We start from the raw sequence: 20,407 nt of genomic DNA, 5'->3' as shown, positions 1-20,407 counted from the left end.
GGCAGAATCTCAGATAATTTACTTTATCTAAAATTACTGATTTCAATATAGAAAATTTTTAGTTCCCTCCTGCTTCACTAAAAATTAAAGTTTAAAAAAGCTACTGTGTCATTTGTCTTCATGGACTATATAATCAGTGCCTGCAAAAGTTGACATGCATTGTAATATTTTCTCAATGAGTTACACATGCACTGATCTGATGCCTTCAAGTTTCAAAGCACCTTCTGAAATGCTTCCTCCTTATGGAACCTGATATTGATTTTCACGCTAAACACAACTAATACATTGCTTAATATAGAATTCAGACTTAATAAGACATCAATCTCTCCTGCATAAAATGAATGGAGCCATTTTGGCAGCTCAGAAGCTTTTCCTGTTAAATAAGGTGGCAAGGTCATCTGAAACTTAGAGTGCCAAAGTCTCATATAAATAAATTCAGTGATCTTTCAGTAAATAACATATGAGAACTGCACAGTACATTGTATGTTTACATATTAAAAAGTGACACAGAGATGGCTGTAAGAAACTGGAGAGAAACACAGAACATATTTAAAAGGCATAATGGACAGTAAGACCTTCTCCAGAATGTTTCTATTTTAAACTCACTAGGCAATGTTGCTTAGAGCATCTACTTCCAGAGGCAATTCACTCCTGAATGAAGAGAAGGGATTCAAAAACTTAAAGGCCACAGAGCAAAACCTTTAGAATCAAATCTTGAAATATGAACATCCAAGTAGTCATGCTACTACAGCCTTCAGCTTTGCCACACTGTATTCCACTGTCTTACATAATAAAATTAATTTCTTCTTATAAACCTCATGTATGTGAAGATAAATAGAAATGATGCTTTGCCACTTTCTGAGACTGAGCAGTATCCAGCATGTGTTTTAGCTACTACTAAAGACCCTGAGGTGATCTAAATGTAGAAGTTCACCTAATTATATTCTGCTTTAAAAATAATAGAGAAAATGATGTTACTGTATTTGGTAAGGGCATTTCATTTTGTATTTTTCTTTCATGGTGTATGTGCATCTGTGCGAGTGTGTGTGTGTATAAAATATATAGTAGGAAGAGAATATTTGTTCCAGTTGAGGTGGTCTGTGAAATCAAGTAGATCAGATACTAACTTGATTTGGCACCAATGTATGGATGCATAGAGACATATCCACAGGATGTATGCATTACGAGATCATAAGAGACATTTACAACCTAGAATATAAGAGCAGGGCTGCCTCAAGTGACATCACCAGATCAACTGCAGCGTCAACCAACTCAGATATATTATCCTGCACACCACTGCTTCCCTGTCTCCCTTCCAAGCATTAGAAAAGCATTTGTGAGCACAAATATTATCATATATTTTGAAATACATGCAAGGCACACCACACCCGAAAGCAAACAAGAGTAACTGTGGGGTTTATGGACAGATCGAGACATTCATAATTTTTCTTTACAACAACAAAATTCATCTCCATAGAAACCAGAAAGCAAGAAACTCCAGTAATAACACTAAAGTAAATGTCACATCAGGTTAGTCAGCACAAAGCAGGAGAGGGGATTTTGCTCCACTTAGAACTAACAAGGACTGCTGCCCCTTTTCCTCTTCTGCTACGAGAATCTACACTGAAGACAGGCTTACTGATGTATTTCCAATGCAAGATAATGATGCGGTTTCCTGTTATTTTTACTGCAATTTACCCATAAGGTGGTCAGATCAATGGCACGTTTACTTACAGGCATTTGTTACAGCGAAGCTGTTAGCTGTTTCAATGTTGTCTACATGAGGAACCAAATTAAAAGGTGCTTCAGATGCATTGGGGCTGGTGTTATGAAGAAAAATTGCTAATCGAAAAGCAGTATATTCCTGATCTGTGTTCCTGATGAAGAGACCACCTACAAAAAAAAAAAAAAAAAAAAAAAAAAAAAAAAAAAAAAGGAAAGAAAAAGCAAAAAGCAGAGGAAGCAGGGTGAATAATTGGCAAGCTACTCACTATCTTGCAACAGCAAGCAACTATCTCTCCCAAAGCTGCACAGTAAAGCAAGTCCTAAGACTTTAATGGGTAAGGAACTAATCATATTCATAATCACAACTGCTGCCTTTAAATCACTGTCGTCAATCGATTTTAACCTCCCTGATGCATTCATGCTTCTTTTCTGACTTCTCAGTTTCCAGCCTTTCATATATAAATACCCAGAATTGCCATGATTACGGTGACCTTTGAAAGTGTTTAGCCTCCATCTCCCTGCTACCGAACACACTGGTAAATCAGCTACTCAACAGCCTCTTTACATTAAGTGGCGGGCTAATTAAGGAGAACGATGCTTTCTGGATTAAAATAAAATACCAACTCAGTGCAGGAGAATCTGCGCTGAACGGGAATATAATGAACTTTGCTCCTCTGCAGCCATGTGCAGGCAGGGAGCAGCTCAGCCTTATTAGCAGCATCTTTACAAGTCCACGAGAAATGATGCAGTGATGGAGCTGGGCTGGAAAGAATTCAGCTAGCTGCGTCCCATCCGAAACACGGCTGAAAGGAGGGAAGCAGGAGGCGACGGGAAAAGGGTGGGGAGGTGGCACAGGACTACACGGAGAGGATTGCAAAATCCCAAACTTTCCAACTGTGGAAAGGGAAAGAAGGGCAGGGTTGCCTTTTACCCCCCACCCCTGCCAGCTACCGCAACCTCCAGTGCACGTAACTCGCCATCCCTCTGCGAGCCAGGCAAAAGCGGGGGATGCTGGCGGGGGCCGAGGCAGCCCAGGGGCATCTGCCCCAAGCCCCTTCCTCTCCTACCGGTCCCACACACCCAGGAGCGGGAACGAGTTTCGCAGAAGATGAGCATCCCCCTACAGCAGGGAACACACACACAGACACGTACACACACACACACAAACGAGCACACATACACAAATACACGCGGGCTTTCCGTGAAGGCAGGGAAATGGGATGGTGGCGGAGGAGAAATCTGCAAGCTGCCTTCAGAGCCGCCTTTCCAACTCACTTTGCAAAGGCTTGAACCCCTGGACACACGCACACAGCCCAATGCAGCGCTTACCTATTTGCACACTGCTAGGAAAAGCTCCCATTGCTAGTCCCCAAAAGCCAGAAAACAACAAGACAAGCTGTCTGCAAATTATCCTCATCTTCTCTTTTGCCTCTCTCTCTCGCCTTCTCCCGCTCGCTCTCTAGATGCTGCTCAAAGAGGCATCGAGGACGAGGCGGCTACAAACAAAATCAAGAATTTAAAATAAAAAAAAAAAAAAAGGAAAGGGGGGGAAAAAGAGAGATTTCCTCCTTTCTTTTTCTTTTTTCTTTCTTTCTTTCTTTTTTTTTTTTTTCGGATTTTTTTTCTTTTGTTTTGTCTTAGTATTTGCTCGCTATCCTCCGCCGCTCGCTCTCAGCCTCTCTCCCCGCCGTTTCAGCAAGCCATCCCGCCGCACCGGCTTTTTCCCGCAGTCTCCATCGCCGGGGAGCGGTTTGTGTCCGGCTGCGATGCTTGCACATGCAGAAGATGGTGGGGAGTTTGGCGGCGGGGGGGAGCGTCTAGTGGCGGCGCGGCGCGGCGCGGTGCGGGCGGACATGCGCCGTGTGCCCCCCCTTCCCTTTCCATCCCTCCCCCTCCTCGTCCATCCCCCCCCCCCCCTTTTTTTTTTTTTAATTTACCCCCTCTGCCCGCACCGCCGAGCATCTTCCGCGCCGCCCCGCGGAGCCTCCCCCGGCTCCTTGCGCGCATAGCAGCGCCGGCAGCCGGAGACTTTTCGGGTTTTAACCCATCCATCCCCCCTACACCCCAAAAGCATCCTCTTTTTGCCCCTCGCACATCCGCGGGCGCTCAGCGGCGCGGAAGTTTGTACCGCGGGGCGAGAGGGCAAGGTGACTGCCCCGGGTTGTGTTGGGGACACGGCTGAGACCGCTGTAATTAAGGGCTAATTATTATTAATGAAGGCTTCAGGGCGTATCCGCGTGTGCTGAGCGGCTGCGGAGCGAGGGGGGCTCCGCGGAGCAGCGGGACCCTCCTCGCCGCCGGGGTTTGCGGCAGAGGATGGAGCCCGGGGCGGGGGGGGTGGGGGGGGTGGGAAGGAGAAGAGGGGGAAGCGCTCAGCGCTTGTGGGCACTCGTGGCAAAAGGAGGGAGAGAGAATGAAAGGGAAACTTCCCGGCTCCTATGCTGCCTCCTCTCTTATTTATTTATTTATCCTTTTATTATTATTTTTTTAATGTATGTATTTTAGGTGGGAAAAATAATGGAGCTTTTTGTGTCTAGACACTTAATTTTTTTTTTTTTTTTTTTTTTTTTTTGTCTTTCTAAACCTTGGAAGTCCCACAAAAGCAGCTGCCAGAGGTCTGGGGATATTGCAGTTAATAATTAAAAGATACATATAATAAATGGTAGGTAATGAAATCATCCAAAAATAGCTGTATGTCAGAGACAAGAGCTTCTAGTTTTACCTGTGGCTTTGCAGAGATTTCTGTCAGTCCTGGGGGATGACTGATGCTTCAATAAATTAATTTTAAAATGTTAATTGGCAACATGGAAGAATATCGATTTTTAAGGTGAACTTTGTTGTTCTGTATTCAAACACATTTGCTCCAAGACCAGAATTTTGCCTATTTTCAGCCAGGCTTGCTTTCTTACTGTATTACTATATCCTGCATCTTCAGGCTGTCCTGTTTTGGGGGTGAAAGACATCCCCTTTAATTGCTGCAGAGGGTGACAGTGATTTCTGAAGAATTATACTGAGTTCCTCAGCATTAACCATGTGCTCTGATGAGCAAGCAAAGAGCACTGACAACTACAGACACATAAAGCTATTTGCATGGGCATGTGCAAGTGTACTTGACTCTGCGTGGGGTTGGCGGAGTGTGGAGTTCCTGTAAATAAATTTATTTGAGAGATTTATTTGCAGAAAACAGACTTTACTTGCATTTTAGGATACTCACTCCTTTATTTTTCAGCAAGTCTTCTATTTTCCTTTACTTTCCCTCCACGTATTCCTATTCTTCCTCTGAATCTGAAGACCTGTGCTTCACATTATTTACTGATGGCTTTTTGTGACCTCTGCTTTTGCTCTTGCTTGTCTTTTTCTTCCTCCTCCCTGCCAAGAGATCCTTTGTCTCCCTAAATTCTCCCCAAAATTCAGTTCTTCCTTTCTTCCATCCTTTAGAATTTCACTTTTTGACTTTGGAAATCAAAGTAAAAAGAAAGTAAAAAGTAATGAAATGTAATAATATTTCCATTCCATAATGATTCCAAAATGATTCTTTGCCACCAGTAGTAGCAAGTAAACATGGAAACACATAAAGTATTTAGTTAATTTGACATGTGGTTGTATGAATTCATGCCAAACATATGTAAAAGAGATCAGGTTTTAGACATACATCCATTATATTGGCACAGCAAGTTACTGCCTATCAACTAAACTGAGGAGAATGCTATGCTTTTAGTATTTTTCAAATATAATGGTAACACGTTAACTTAAATTTAATTCAAGAATCTTCAGGGGATCATTTCATGCATTCGTCTAACTTGAGCTGACCAAGAGTCTAACCCAGCAGTTCCTATATCAAGTCTGTAATTTCTCTCAGAGTTGAAACATATATTTTAGTGAAACATCCAATCTTGATTTAAAGACTTCAATAGACAGGAAATCCATCACTTTCCTGGGTAAGTTGTTCCAGTTGTTACCTACTCTCATTTGTTAAAGCCTACATTTGTCTAGTTTTGGTTTCTAATGTTGAGTATCAGAGATGAAACCAGTACTCCAGTTAGCAGTATCACTGTGCGAGTGGTGTTCTGGAGATATTCTCATCCTGTACTTGGTACTCCCTTGTTTACACATCTCAGGGTCATTTTTTTTAGGTCTAGATAACAGAGAAAAGAAAGGGAAAGAGACCACTATAGCTGTTTAGTTTAAGAGATACAAGAGAAAAAGAAGAGACAAGTTGCAGTGTCAAAAGGGAAAAATCTCATTTCAACGAAGTTTGAAGAAGTGAATAGGTGACAGTGTTATGTTACAGAAAAACTGGGACAGGACAAGCAACAGGGATATAATCAAGGTTAAGGCAGGAAGATAAGAATGGGAAAGTAGGGTTTTTGACTGCTGCTGTGGGGTGTTAACGTTGTCTGACTTTCAGATGCCTATCCAGTTGCTGTCTCACTCCCTGTCCCCAACAGGACAGGGAGAGAAAATGAGATTAAAAGCTCATGGGTCAAGACAAAGACAGGGAGATCACTTACACACTACTCTCAAAAGCAAAATAGACTTGACCTGGGGAAAATTAATTTATTGCTAATTAAAAATGAAATAGGATGGAGAGAAAGGAGAAGAAAACCAACCAACCAAACAAAAAAACCTCCCCCTGTAGGACCCTCTCCATGGGTTGGTGCTTCCTCCAGACCACATCCCCCTGCTCCAATGGGGACTCCTCCACGGGCTGCAGGGGAACTTGTGCTACGTGCCTGGAGCACCTCTTGCTCTCCTGCTGCACTCCCCTTGGGGGCTGCAGGGCTGCTGCTCTCTCAGCTCTCACCCCTCTCTCCCAGCTGCTGTAGACTGTGAAGGTTGTAGTAAGTGATAAAAGGAAAAACAGTCAGAGCTCTGAGCTGGACAATGATAACAGGTCCAGAAATATCAGAGAAATTAAGAAATGATTGAAAAATATTTAACTGAATGTCTAAGGAGTGTTTAAGGAGGGGATAGTCTAGAGGGGATCTGGGGAGGGACTGCTTATTGTTGGTGGTGAATGCTTGCTTTGCCTCAGGGCCTGTAACAGCTCATGTTGGCCTTGCCTGGAGGCCACCACTAGAGAGGACTCATACTTTAGAGCATCAGCTGAGAGTTTGACTATCTGCTGCAGCACCTGAATGAATCCTGCTGCAGAAGGTGCATAAATATGATATAGTTTCCCTCTGGCAAGGATTGGAAACCTTTGGCTGTTTTCTTCATCAGTCAGACATGTGCTCGGACTAAATACATTTATGAAGAGACCCTGCAGGAAGAGGAAGAATATGAGAAGATTTGTGCTACAGAAGAAATGAAAGCTGCATGTTAGCTAGGAGGAATAAAACTGCAGAGAAGAAACCAGAGGCATTCACCTTATGGGGATCCCAGAAGAAAAGCAGGATTCAAAGGAGACATAGATACTTGACAGTATGGGCAGAACTTGTAATGCATGTGTACTGATAAACACTTACATGCTGAAGTAGCAAATTCAGTTTGCATTTATATGTTCTTTCATCCAAAACACAAATCCCAGCTACAAAATCTGTTAAAAAGGCACATTGATATGATTCTGGAGACATGTAACTTTGTGAGGGAGAAGAGGACTTGACTGGGAAAGGGAAAAGAAGTTGTGTTAATCATCAAGGATAGGTTGAGACAATTAGGCGTACGGAGAGTAGAAGAGAAGGGTGGTTTTACTAGCAAGAGACACAGAAGTAAAGATCCATCACCATCCCTCCCTACCAGGTTCCAGGTGCACTGAGGCAGTGACAGCATGAAAACAGACAGCATCTTCACTCTGGCTGGTGTACCAGTGATGTTGAACGAGCTTCTTCAGAGTAGGCAATGCCCATGCCACAAAGGCTTCTCATGGCACAACCATCTGGGCAGAGTTCAATCCAGAAATTCAGTCATTTAGATTAGTCTTGTTTCAAATACAATTCTCATTGCAGCTTTCACTATGCGGTCAGTGCAGATGCTTCAGCAATAAAAAATGATGAAGAAAACAATTTCACTCAGCACCCTGTCCTTTCTTAGTCCTTTCTTGTGTTATGATATGTTGTAGCTCACATATCTGTCAAATAGATTCATTAGACTGTAAACTCTGGGACAAAGATACGTCTTCTGTGAAGTGGTTAGCACTTCTGGGCAATAAAAAGTAAATAAAATACAAATCACCCACCTAGATTTTTTTACACCCCACCCTTTGGCATGGTCTAACATTACCTTTTGAAATGATACCAGTAGCACTGAATAGATTAGCAGTGCATCAGAACAAGGTAGTTAACAAGATAGGTTCCTTTCAGTAGCAGAACTCATTTTCAGGAAATTGCTTTACAGTGTTTTCTCACATTTTTGTTCTTATTGAGTTATTTTTCATCCATATAAATGCTAGGGTAGACAGAACAGGTAATTATTTTTAATAGTGCTTCTCATTAACAGTGCTATGTTGATACTGAGGCACATGTAGTACAAAGCATTTGGCTTTGACTGTGTTCATCCACTGCTTCCATTCCTTTCTACCACACTGTATGCTAACATAATTCTTTGCAACCTTATCAGCCTTAAGAAATTAAAGTGATATGCTAAGAGACCTTGACCATGAAGTAGAGGTTATTGTGATTATCTTGCAAAAAGCTAAAAAGTCTGGTTATCCTTTTAATCACAATGAATCAGGATTATTTCAGTTTGGAAAAACTGTTGATAGAATTAAGAACTGCCATACTATGTTAGATCTAATGTCCATTTAGAACATTCTATGTCCAAAATTAACTGAGAGTGAGTTATTAGGGACAAGTATGAGGAGCTGAGCAGTCATTTCTTTAAACTTGAAGGAACTTTGAAAAGATTTCTCCTTGCTGAAAGCTCTCAGCTCCTGACAGTCAGGGCTTTAATGTTTTTAAACTGAAGATTTCGTAAAGATCATTGTGTTGCCTACGGTAATTAATTGTATTTATCTGGTTTATTTGTGGCATATCTTACAGTTTCAGTGTCCACTGTATCCTATAAAATTGAGCTCTACATCCCAGTCCAAGAAATTAGTTTATTAATTTTGTTTTAAAACTTCTTTTATATTAACCATTTATTGGCACCACTATAAGAAAAAAGAGGTAAAAATAATTTACCGTACCATATCATCCATAGTTTTGTGTGCTTTGTAATATCACCCTTCAGTCACATCTTCCAAGGTGAAGAATCCTATTATATTTATTTTGTCCTCCTGTATCCTATAGTCCATATAGGATGCACTATACACTGGCATCCCTTGCCACTATTCTCTCTATATCTTCTATGACTTTTTGAAAAATTGGACACGCAGAATAGGACACACATTTTCAGGTGTAAAACTGCTTTCTGTTTTACTCATTTTCTTTTCTAATCTTTCCTAAAATGCCATTTGCCTCTGAGCATGCAGACGATGTTTTTAGGAAACTACCCTCAAAGACTTCAAGATCTCTTTCCTGAGTGGTAATAGCTAATTTAGAGTCTATCATTGTATATGTATAGTTAAGGTTATTTTTCCCATGTGCACTGCTTTGCATTTTTTGATCCTGAATTTTACCTGCCATTTTATTGCTCAGTCAATTAGTATTGTGAGATTCTTCTGCAATACTTCCCAGACAGCTTAAATCCCTGAAATTTGATACAAGAGCAAAATTGGAATCTATACCCTTTAAATTTGATCTCATCTTTCTTATTTTCTTAATGGTGTAATATGTTTCTTCTGGCCAGATTTATAACCTGGGCTGCATCATGGGATATACCTGAGAGAGTACGAATGTTTGAAACAATGTTTCTTTTCTAAGTAGAGTTTATTGCAATAGAGGCTGCCAGGCAGTTCTGAGGGATGGGGCAATTTCCTCATCAATTAGAGGAGTATGTATGTGAAAAAATGCACCAAGTTAAATGCCTACCACCTGAGCCCATCTGGACTTGTTTATATACTGAAAAAAAATATATATATATTTATTTATTTATTTGTTTGTTTGTTTGCTAATGCTTGTTTGTGCCCATCATTTTTAATAATACTTGGACCCTAAGTGTAAAGGATGCATGGGTTATCGTTAGTTTTCTAGGTGCTGTATGAGTCAGACTAACTTAGAGTAAGTTCACATGAAATACTGTTTAAAATATATGTATTCTATTCTACTTACCTTAGCTGAGTACTCATCTAGGGTAGCAAAATAAGGGTTCCCTTAGCTCTGCTTGAAGTGTCCAGCTGATGATCACCCACACTGCAGAGTATGGCCAAAGTGCTCATTACCTGAGAGGAAGGGTGTAAGTAAAAAAGACTGTTCCTTTACTACAGATCAGAGGCATGCATATGGCCCTCCTGAATCATGCAGTATTTATATATTGCTTTAAAAAAAAAAAAAACTGTGAGTGTGATGTTGATTCTACATCATCTAAGCAAACAAAAGCAACAGCAATGAAAAACCCCTGCAGTTGAAAACTTTCCAATGAAACTGAATTCAGCATGGAATAAGATGGGAAAAAAACAGGAGAAAATCATCAGGAGACAGAAACTCAAGTTAGAAAATTACAAATATTTGGAATGTGAATTATTATGAATAAAAAATGTTTTTCCATGCATATTTATTTCTCAGATGAAAAAGACACTTTATTTGGATTCTGTTAAGGAAAAAAACAATCATAACATCACACTGTTTCCATGAAAAATGGTGATTGAAAATGCTTTTCACATTCTTATGAGTTCTCATTAAAATATCTTGCCTTAACTTCTGTGACTGAATCTAAGCAGCTGAGTGAGGAAGAAGTCAGAACACTACAAAGAATGGCATCTCCTCACTACACAGAGCAGCTCCCTTACTCTGTTGACTGAATTAGCATTTCCTGTAAAAATTAAAAGAAACACCTTCATCTTTATCTGAGGGTGGTAGCTTTTTAGCTCATTTCTCTTGTTCTCCCCAGTGCTGCCACCCATGTGAAAGGGTGAACTGGATCCTCGGTGGCTCATGCACGCACCATTGTCACAGTTTCACGACATCAGCTCCAGTTGCAGAAGTCTCAATATCATATCGGTGATGCTGGATGAGCAAAGAAGATGAAGTCTGGATTCTAGATCTGGGGGAAGAAGAGGGATGGGGAAATTACCAAGCTAGCAGTGTAGAAGCCCCCACCCTATCTTTTTGACTCATGAAATTAAGTTGATTTGATTGAAAAATCTTTCAAGCATAATAACCCGGAAAACTTCAATGTTTCTACAAAATCATACTTCTAGAATGTAACTGCAATATGATACACTAAATTGCTCATAAAAAAGTAGCTTTCACTAGGTTTATTGCCAATAATGATACTTTTCACCTGATTATGTCCCCTTATTTAGTCTTATCTTTCTCAGTTCCTAACTGACCCATATCTGCAAGTCTGAGAGACAAATACACTACAACCATTCTGTCTATACTTCTATATCAAGGTATTAGTTATTTATGCAAAACTATTTCCTAGCTTCAGGAGAAAAAAAAAAAAAAAAAGATCAAGACATCTATTGCTTTTCTTAACACATACAGATTCTATTTTTTACTTAATTTTCATGTTAATTAGGGCTCATACAATACTGTCTGCATTAGAAAATGCATTTTCAGCCCACAGTTTGGGCTCTTCTGTATTCATACTTGTCTTATTCTATGGTAGGGTTGAAGTTTATCTCAAATAAATCTGTCTGTTTGCCTTAACTGTAGCCAGCTTCCAGTAACCGTCCCCCACACAGCAAAAGCTGCAGCTTAGATAATTGCTGCCATTCAGCTGTAGCCATGTGCTATGTATATGTACAATTAGAATCTGTTTTCCTAGAAAATCTGATCAGTTTTTGTGGCCATAAGTGTTGCAAGCATATTTGGTATTTATTCAAAAGTGTATGTTCATACTAATAGTCAGTACATGACTGTTTTTATGCAGTTAAATTTTAATAAATATATAATGAAGATGAGTTATTCTAACTAGTATCAAGGTGGGTATATCTCTTACATTATTAGGTGAAGTTACATGAAGAAAATTAGTGCTGGAATGATCTCATCTAGCACTAAAATTCTTTAGAAAAAATTAATTTTGAAGCTGTTGATTTAATTTAGTATTTAATAAACAGTGATTCATGCTTTTTTAAGGTAGGGATTACTCATGGAATGTATATTAGTGGAGCATCGTTTACAACAGGTCAGGTTTTGTTTGTAGACATATTTATAAAAATTTTCCAAAATATATTTTAGGACAACTTCCTCTGTCTTTAGCTGTGCTGAATAGTACTGTAACATGTGAGTGCAAAAGAAGGAGGGGCGCCTATTGGGGAAGAAAATGATACTATGCAAAAGGGTGAAATTATCTAACCTTATGTCAGAGCACCCTTTTAAAAAATCCGTAAGCGGTCCTTGCTAAAGCACATCATGTGGTCATTGAATTAAAAATGCAGGGATGGAATAGATTTCCAAAGGTTACATTGTCCAGTCCCATGGTGCTGGGGAAGGATCAAACACACTAAAGCTTCCCACAGAGATTTTAATCTGGAACATTTTTTTTTTTCTTTTTTAGAATTTCTACTGAAAGACTTTTTGAGGGTGTCCTGTTTGAGATTTTTCCTCTCAATTTTACTTTAATATCTGACCTATATAGCCTTTACAGCAAGTTAAACTTGGTTCTTTTTGTCTTTCTTTTTAGTGAACAATTGCTACCAATTTATCATTGTCTTTCTTATTAACAGCCTTCTATATCCTGGAAGATTTATCAAGTCTTACCTGCCTTAAAGAAACCCTATTTCTGCAGTCTTCCTTCATGGATAATACATACTGAGTCCTTTACTTTCTTGCTGTTTTCTGTTGTATGCTTTCCAGAGTGACTACTTGTGTTTTGGAGTATGGCGCTGAAGACTGTTCATGCTGCTTCAGCTGCACTTTTTCTGGAAACAAGTAGGACAGAACGATCCTTAGCCACATCTTACCTGCAAACTTCTTGACAACATGAGATTTTCTCTTTCCTTCCTTTTCAGTAATATTGCATGTTGACTCACAGGTCCTTTCTAATACGTTGCAACTTGCATGTCCTTTTTCCTCATTTCACACTAAATTGTCAGTTCTCCTTACTAGTTACTAGGCTCTGTATTATTATTATTATTATTATTATTATTATTATTATTATTATTATTATTATTATTATTATTATTATTATTATTATTATTATTATTTTCATTCTGAAGTTATTATCCAGACTTCTGTAACCCCAGCACATCCTGGTTTCTACAAATCTACAAATATTATCAAGTTAATTTCTAATACATACATTTAATGAAAATGTTGAAGAGAGTCAGACCTGGAATCTCTGAGGGAACCAGCCTGAAAGAAAATCCCCATTTGGTACTGGTAACTATTTTTGGAGAAAGGCTTTTTAAGCCACACACTGTCTTTATTATTTTGTTTGTTATAAAGATACAACACATTTGTCTTTCTTCTTTATCCAGTGTTCCAGTTATCCTGTCCAAGAAAGAAATTAACTAAGTTTGACACAGTGTGTTCTAGAAAAATGCATATTGGCTATTTTTATTATTCTGCAAGTGCTTGTAAGTTCACCATTTAGATATTTATTCCATTTTATTTTTCTTGTAGTATATAATTCAGTATTCTGCTTTCCTTGAATCCCCTATTACACTCTTTTAAATATATATATTTTCTTGTTTTTCTGAGACCATCTCCATCTAATATGGCTTTTCATATGCAACCACTAGTGCATCAAGTCCAATGTTGTTTATTTCTTTATGCCCTTGGAGGTAAATTTGATCTGGCCCTGGATATTTTAGTATATAAATATAATTTAGAAATATAAGGTATTGTGTCTGAACTACTAAAACGCAAGTGTTGTCCTTCCCAACACTTTAGAAGGTTTAAAAGCATCTTGACAGAATCACCATCCTAAAAGTATACTTCAACTCTCAGTGAGTTTCCCCACAACATCAACAATACTCAGGTGTTTGAAATAACAAAAGCCTATTTCACACAGGTAGGCAGGACACTTTCAAAGCTAGTTTATTGCCATTTGAAAGTATTTCATATTTTGTTCCTTTAAACATTTTTTTTGGTATTATTATTATTATTATTATTTTTAGAATTACAATTAGAATAATTCAGTTAGAAGGAACCAACAAACATAATTGAGTCCACCCACCTGACCACTTCAGGACTAACCAAAAGTTAAAGCGTATTGTTAAGGGCATTATTTAAATGCCTATCAAACACTGACAAGAAGTCTTGTAAGGTAAGGAGCTAAAGCAATAATTTAACAATATAATATTTCAGGAAGAATTTTTTGTAGTGGAAAGAGCACAGAGTGTAATGCCCCAGGTGAACAATGTATTTCTTTAGAGGTATTTTGAACACTTTTATGCCATACATGCACCTGATGCACAACCATGTGTGAAGTTTGCTGAGAGTTTTACATTCAGATCAGGTAAACTTCCAGCCATATACACTCATGAATACAGAAGTAATTACTGAGCTCTAAGGACACATTGCAATGACATTATCATTTGTCAGCAGGATACCAGTGACTGCTGTCATAGAAAATTTACATTAGCATCATTGTTAAATAGTCTGTTTACTAGTTTCTTAATGACCTGCAGCAAACAATGATTTGAACTACTTTATGAAGTTCAGCGTGACAGGCTATGGTTATGTTGAATGTATTTTCATAGGTTAATGATATTAATATAGAATCAACAGCAGCTGTCATGTCATATGCAATACAATTGCCTGTGAGTCGGTCTAGGTTGTGGTTATTTCTGCAGTGCTGGTGAAGGTTGGAGATTCCAGGTTAAAATACCCACTTGAAATGTAAGTCACAGGATCCCTGTGGGGGAATGAAGCTCACAGAAGGCTCTGATATCCATCTTACAGGTTAAGGAAACCAGAGCTTGCTGAATCACAACTACCAAAACCAGTTCACAACAGCATCCTGGGCCAGAAGCCCCTAGGGTGGCAGTGTAGACAAATCTAGTCATATGTGTCTTTATTTGTAAAAGTGTCTTAAGAGACACTCAAGAAACACTGAAAAGTGCCAAGAAGTTGCAAGTGTAAATGATTTCCTTTGATTTCTCTGTCAAGTATTTACTTTCAGACAGCTGGATCTTTTTGGATTTTTTTTTGGATCTTTTTCAGATTTTTAACTTTCTTAAATTATGATTTGATCTATAACCAGATGTTTCTGGAAAGGTATAATAAAAATCTATTAATTATAAAAACAAACAAAACAAACAAACAAACAAAAAAACAACGTCTGCTAATGCATGATTAATATTTACTGTACTAAATATATGAGAATCTTCTTCCCCTTAGATGTCTAGCAGGCCTCACAGATGAAAAATTAGACTTTAGACTTTTATTTGGTACACCTGATAAAAAATTAAATGTTCTTGGAAAGGTTGGTTTGAAGTATATACATATATATGTATTTTTATCAAATGTAATTTAAAACGTAATGGTCTAATTAGCTTGAGAATAAATAAAACTGCATTCATAGAGGCTTCTAAAAATGTTACTACTATAGAGCAAGTGGTTTAGGTGTGTTCTGTCCATGGCAACTCCACTCTGCCTCATGCCTTTGTCCTGCTCTGGTGTGAGTTCTCAGCCTCAGCTCTGGTGCCTGGTGCACCCCCTTCCCTCCTTTCTCTATCCCCGTTGTTCATACATTTGTTCCTCACCCTGTCATGTGGCATTTTACTGTGTTAAAGGCCTTGCTGAAGTCTAGGTAGACTACATCAACAGCCTTTCCCTCATCCACCAGCTGAGTCACCTGGTCATAGAAGGAGATGAGGTTGATCAGGCTGGAGTTGCCTTTCAGGAACCCAACTTGACAGGGCCTGATATCCCAGCTGTCCTGCATATGCTGTGTGACTCTATTCAAGATGACCTGTTCCATAACATTTCCAGGCACTGAGGTCAGGCTGACAGACCTGTTGTTCCCTGGGTCCTCCTTATTCTTATACCTGGGCATCACATTAGCAAGTCTCCAGTTATCTTGAACCTCTCTGGATGTCCGTGACTGCTGATAGATGATGGTAAGTGGCCCAGCAGTCACATCTGCCAGCTCCCTCTGTACCTTTGGGTGGATTCCATCTGGCTCCATGGACTTATGACAGTAGTGGTGGAGTCACTGTCCCTTGATGTGTTTAAGGAAAGGTTGGACCTGGTGCTTAGGGACATGGTTTAGTGGGTTACTTTGGTAGCAGGGCAATGGTTGGACCAGATGATCTTGGAGGTCTTTTCCAACCTTAATGATTCTATGATCCTTAAATATGTTTTCCCCAGCGAGCCAACAGCATGGCTGCTGGGCTCAGCCATGACCTACGTTAGGGCCAATGAGGCAGTCTGGGACCAGATGAGACTGGCATGAGGCAGTGCCAGCCTCTCCTCATGGAGGCCCCTGCAGCCCCACTGCCAGGGCCTTGTCAACAACACCCAATAGGTACAGGGAGACCAAGCCTGCTCAGTGATGGTACCACAGTGCCAAGTACAGTCAGATGCAGGAAATTCCTCTGTCTACATGTATGTGTATACTTGTGAATTTGGGGGATTCTGTACATACATATGGTTGTTATGCTGACTCTTCAGCCAGTAAAATGTCCAAATCCCTCTTCATATCTTCATGATAAAATTCAGTCGTCTTATCGCTCTTTGTAAGTACATTAAAGGAGGCTGTAGCAAGGTGGGGATTGGTCTATTCTCCCATGTGCCTGGTGACAGGAGAAGGGGGAAAGGGCTAAAGTTGCGCCAGGGGTGTTTTAGGTTGGATATTAGGAAGAACTTCTTTACTGAGAGGGTTGTGAGGCATTGGAATGGGCTGCCCAGGGAAGTGATGGAGTCACCATCCCTGGAAGTCTTTAAAAGATATTTAGATGTTGAACTTAGTGATATGGTTTAGTGGAGGACTTGTTAGTGTTAGGCCAGAGGTTGGACTCGATGATCTTGAGGTCTCTTCCAAACTAGACAATTCTGTGATTCTACCCCTTTTTAATTCTCTTTTAGATTTTATGAGATTATATATAACAAACTGTTTTTGAAGGAAACTGATCCTAAAGGAAAATGTCTTTGCATTTATTATGAAAGGTTACTACTATTCCATGTGCACAAAATGAAATTTCTCATTTATTTCCATTTGTTACATAGTGTCTCATGGTAGTAAGGGCTACAGAGAGCACCAAGCAGTGCAAATTTCCAAGTTCAGCATTTTCAAACAATCTTGGAATTAATGTTATAATATACTCCCAGACAGAAACAGCAACCTTAGGGAAAAGATGCTTAGTTGGTCATAAAAAATAAATTTTATATATGTTCAAGAGCACTTAATGTGGGAGAACTTTTAAAATTCAGTGTTTCCTAGTGTTGTTAGCAAATGTATTTTTGTAATATATTCATCACCTTTTTTCATTTCCATAAAGGTTTGTATAGGTAAGGATTGGTTGAAACTTGCCACTAAATATTGACTCCCTTGTGTAATGACTACACATGGAGTCAAAATTTTGTGGAAAATATTCAAAGTAATTGTGTAATGACAGTTCATGATAAATAAAGTATGAGTAAAAAGGAGCAGATTTAAAATCACAAATGCAGCTCCAATTCCATGATTTTCACACTTGTAAGTGCTTGATTTTACAGTCTTAACAGCATATAACATAGGGCTTCTATTCTTGTGTAACCAAATACTTAGAAAAAAGTAGAGTTGCTCCCAACAGGGTAACTGTTTACTATCAAACTGAGAAAAAGTTATTTCTCAAGCTTCATTATTGCTTACTTCAGAATTTTATTATAAATTGTACTTGCCTTATATTTTTGTCATAATGATCAGTGCCTTTTGAACACATTTATACCCATTTATATAGAAATACCTATCTTTTGCTGTTATCTAAAACAATTAACATGATTAAAGCTTAGATAAAATTAAAAAAAAAAAAAAGAAAAAAAAAAGAAAAAAAAAGAGAGAACAAAATATTTATTGAGCTCTGAAGGAGCCATGAAAATTCAAACTTCAGAATTGAAATTTAAATCAGGTTTATATTTAAGAATGGGAAATGACATATAGGCAATGCATGCTTCTTTTCATAAAATCATAGAATCATAGAATGGCTTGCGTTGGAAGGGACCTCAAAATCATCTAGTTCCAACCCCCCTGCCATAGACAGGGATGCCACCCACTAAATCAGGTTGCCCAGGGCCTCATCCAACCTGGTCTTGAACACCTCCAGGGATGGGGCTTCCACGAACTCTCTGGGCAACCTGTTCCAGTGCCTCACCACCCTTACTGTGAAAAAATTCTTCCTAACCTTTAATCTAAATCTCCCCTCTTTTAGTTTAAAACCATTCACCTTCATCCTGTCATTATCTGATCAAGCAAAGAGTTGCTCTCCATCTTTTTTTATAAGTCCCTTTCAACTACTGAAAAATTGCAATAAGGTCACCCCAGAGCCTTTTCTGTAAGCTGAACAGCCCCAGCTCTCTCAGCCTTTCTTCACAGGAGAGGTGCGCCAGCCCCTTGATAATCTTTGTGGTCCTCCTTTGGACCTGCTGTAACAGCTCCATATCCTTCTTGTGCTGGGGGCTCTAGACCTGACTGCAGCACTCCAAGTGGGGGCTCACAAAGTCAGAGCAGAGGGGGACAATCACCTCCCTTGACCCTCTGGTCACTCCTCTCTTGATGCAGCCCAGGATGCAGTTGGCCTTCTGGGCTACAAGCATGCACTGTTGGTCATGTCAAGCTTTTTATCCTTCAGAACCCCCAAGTCCTTCTTTGCAGGGCTGCTCTCAGTGAGTTCTCCCAGTCTGTATTCATGTCTGGGATTGCCCTGGCCCAGATGCAGCACCTTGCACTTGGACTTGGACTTGAACTTCATTGGGTTCACGTGAGCCCACTTCTCAAGGTTGTCCAGGTCCCTTTGGATGGCATCCTTCTATTGTATCAACCACACCACTCAGCTCGGTGTCATCTGCAAATCTGCTGAGGTTGTACTCAATCCCAGTGTGTATATTATTGATAAAGATATTAAACAGCACTAGCCCCAGGACAGACCCCTGAGGGACACCACTTGTCACCAGCCTCCACTTGGACATAAAGCCATTGCCCACCACTCTCTGTGTGTGACCTTCAAGCCAACTTCTTATCCACTGATTGATCCACTGATTGCTCCATCTATGAAATCCAGAATGGATTTGTGGAAAGACCAGGATGTCAGGTGGGACCATAGCAAAGACCTTACAGAAATACAGATAGATGATATCTGTCAGTCTTTCCTTGACAACTGATGCAGTCACTCCATTGTAGAAGGCCACCAGACTGGTCAGGCACAATTTTGCCTTGGAGGAGCCATTCTGGCTGTCTTGGATCACCTCCTTTTCTTGCATGTGCCTTGACAATGCTTCCAGTAGGATCTTTTCCATGATCTTGCCAGGAACAGAGAAAAGACTCAGCAGTTTATCATTCCCTGGGTTCTCCCTTCTACTATTTTTAAAAATGGAAGTGATGTTTCCTTTTTTTTTCCAGACACCAGAGACTTCGCTTGACTGCCATGACTTTTCAAATATGATGGAGAGAGGCTTAGCAACTCCATCAGCCATTTCCCTCAGGACCCTGGCATGCATGTCATCAGGCTTCATAGACTTGTACCTGTTCAGTTTCATCAGGTGGTCTTGAACCTGCTCTTTGCTTACAGTGGGAGGCACTTTGCTACCCCAACCCTCATCTACAGTTCAGTGAAATGAGAGAGATGGTAAGCCTGACTGTCAGTGAAGACTGAAGCAAAGAAGTTGTTGAGTACCTCAGTTTTCTCCATGTCTGTTACTGGTTCACCCTTCTCATTAATCAGAGGGAGTACACTCTCCTTGGCCTTTCTTTTCTAGACAAGGTACCTATAGAATCCCTTCCTGTTATTCTTTGAATCCCTTCCCAAGCTTGTGGGAAGGCCTTGGCTCTCTGTGCCTTGGATCTCCTGATCCTGTCCCTGCACATCTGGACTGCATCTCTGTGCTCCTCCCAGGCCACCTGTCCCTGTTTCCACTGCCTGTGCATTTCCTTCCTGTGCCTCAATCTGACCAGCAGGTCCTTGCTCAGCCATACCAGTGTTCTGCCTTCCCTGCCTGCTTTCTTACAGAGGGGGATGGAGAATTCTTGTACTCCAAATAAAACATCCTTAAAGAGTCTGTGATAGTTTCTTGCTTTGCCAGCTTACCTCTTGTTGGAAGTCAGCAAAAACAGAAACATTTTTTTTTTCTATTTATCATAAATGAGAAAGTCCTGGGCTTGTTGTCTTCCAAATAGAGAAAAATAAGAAAAAAATGAATGCTGTTTTTGTTGTTTTCTCTAGGCATAGGTGCTCTTGCTCTGAGAATGATCAAAGTCTCATCAGGAAAGATAACCTCACAGTTTGAGATAACTCGATCCATGCATGTAAAAATATTGACACCTATTGTGGCTAGAACGAGGGAACAAATATATTGAGCTAATTATGAATGTAAAGATACAGTCAAGTTGCAAAATAAGAAGTCTTGTTGTGTGTCAAACTTACCATAAAAACAAAATATAGAATCATAGAATCATAAAATCATAGAATATCCTGAATTGGAAGGGACCCATAAGAATCATCAAGTCTAACTCCTGGCACCACACAGGTCTATCCAAAAGTTTAGACTATGCTACT

General features: G+C 39.7%; 1 protein-coding gene across 3 annotated transcripts in view; it reads right to left on the bottom strand.

Moving 5' to 3' along the window:
* The window catches only part of GRIA4 (glutamate ionotropic receptor AMPA type subunit 4), a gene marked incomplete at both ends in the record, with an annotated part of 226,248 nt that extends 223,106 nt beyond the window's left edge, over positions 1 to 3,142 (bottom strand). For all 3 annotated transcript variants that reach the window (XM_082768749.1, XM_082768748.1, XM_082768750.1), the window contains 2 exons: positions 1,735 to 1,893; positions 3,055 to 3,142. In XM_082768749.1, the coding sequence (XP_082624875.1) occupies positions 1,735 to 1,893; positions 3,055 to 3,142 (247 nt within the window). The remainder of the gene's footprint in view (positions 1 to 1,734; positions 1,894 to 3,054) is intronic.
* Between the last annotated feature and the right edge of the window lie 17,265 nt (positions 3,143 to 20,407).

The sequence above is a fragment of the Aythya marila genome (genome assembly GCF_965140915.1).
Source record: "Aythya marila genome assembly, chromosome: 1".
Classification (NCBI taxonomy): domain Eukaryota; kingdom Metazoa; phylum Chordata; class Aves; order Anseriformes; family Anatidae; genus Aythya; species Aythya marila.
This window is presented reverse-complemented; position numbering and strand designations above follow the sequence as displayed.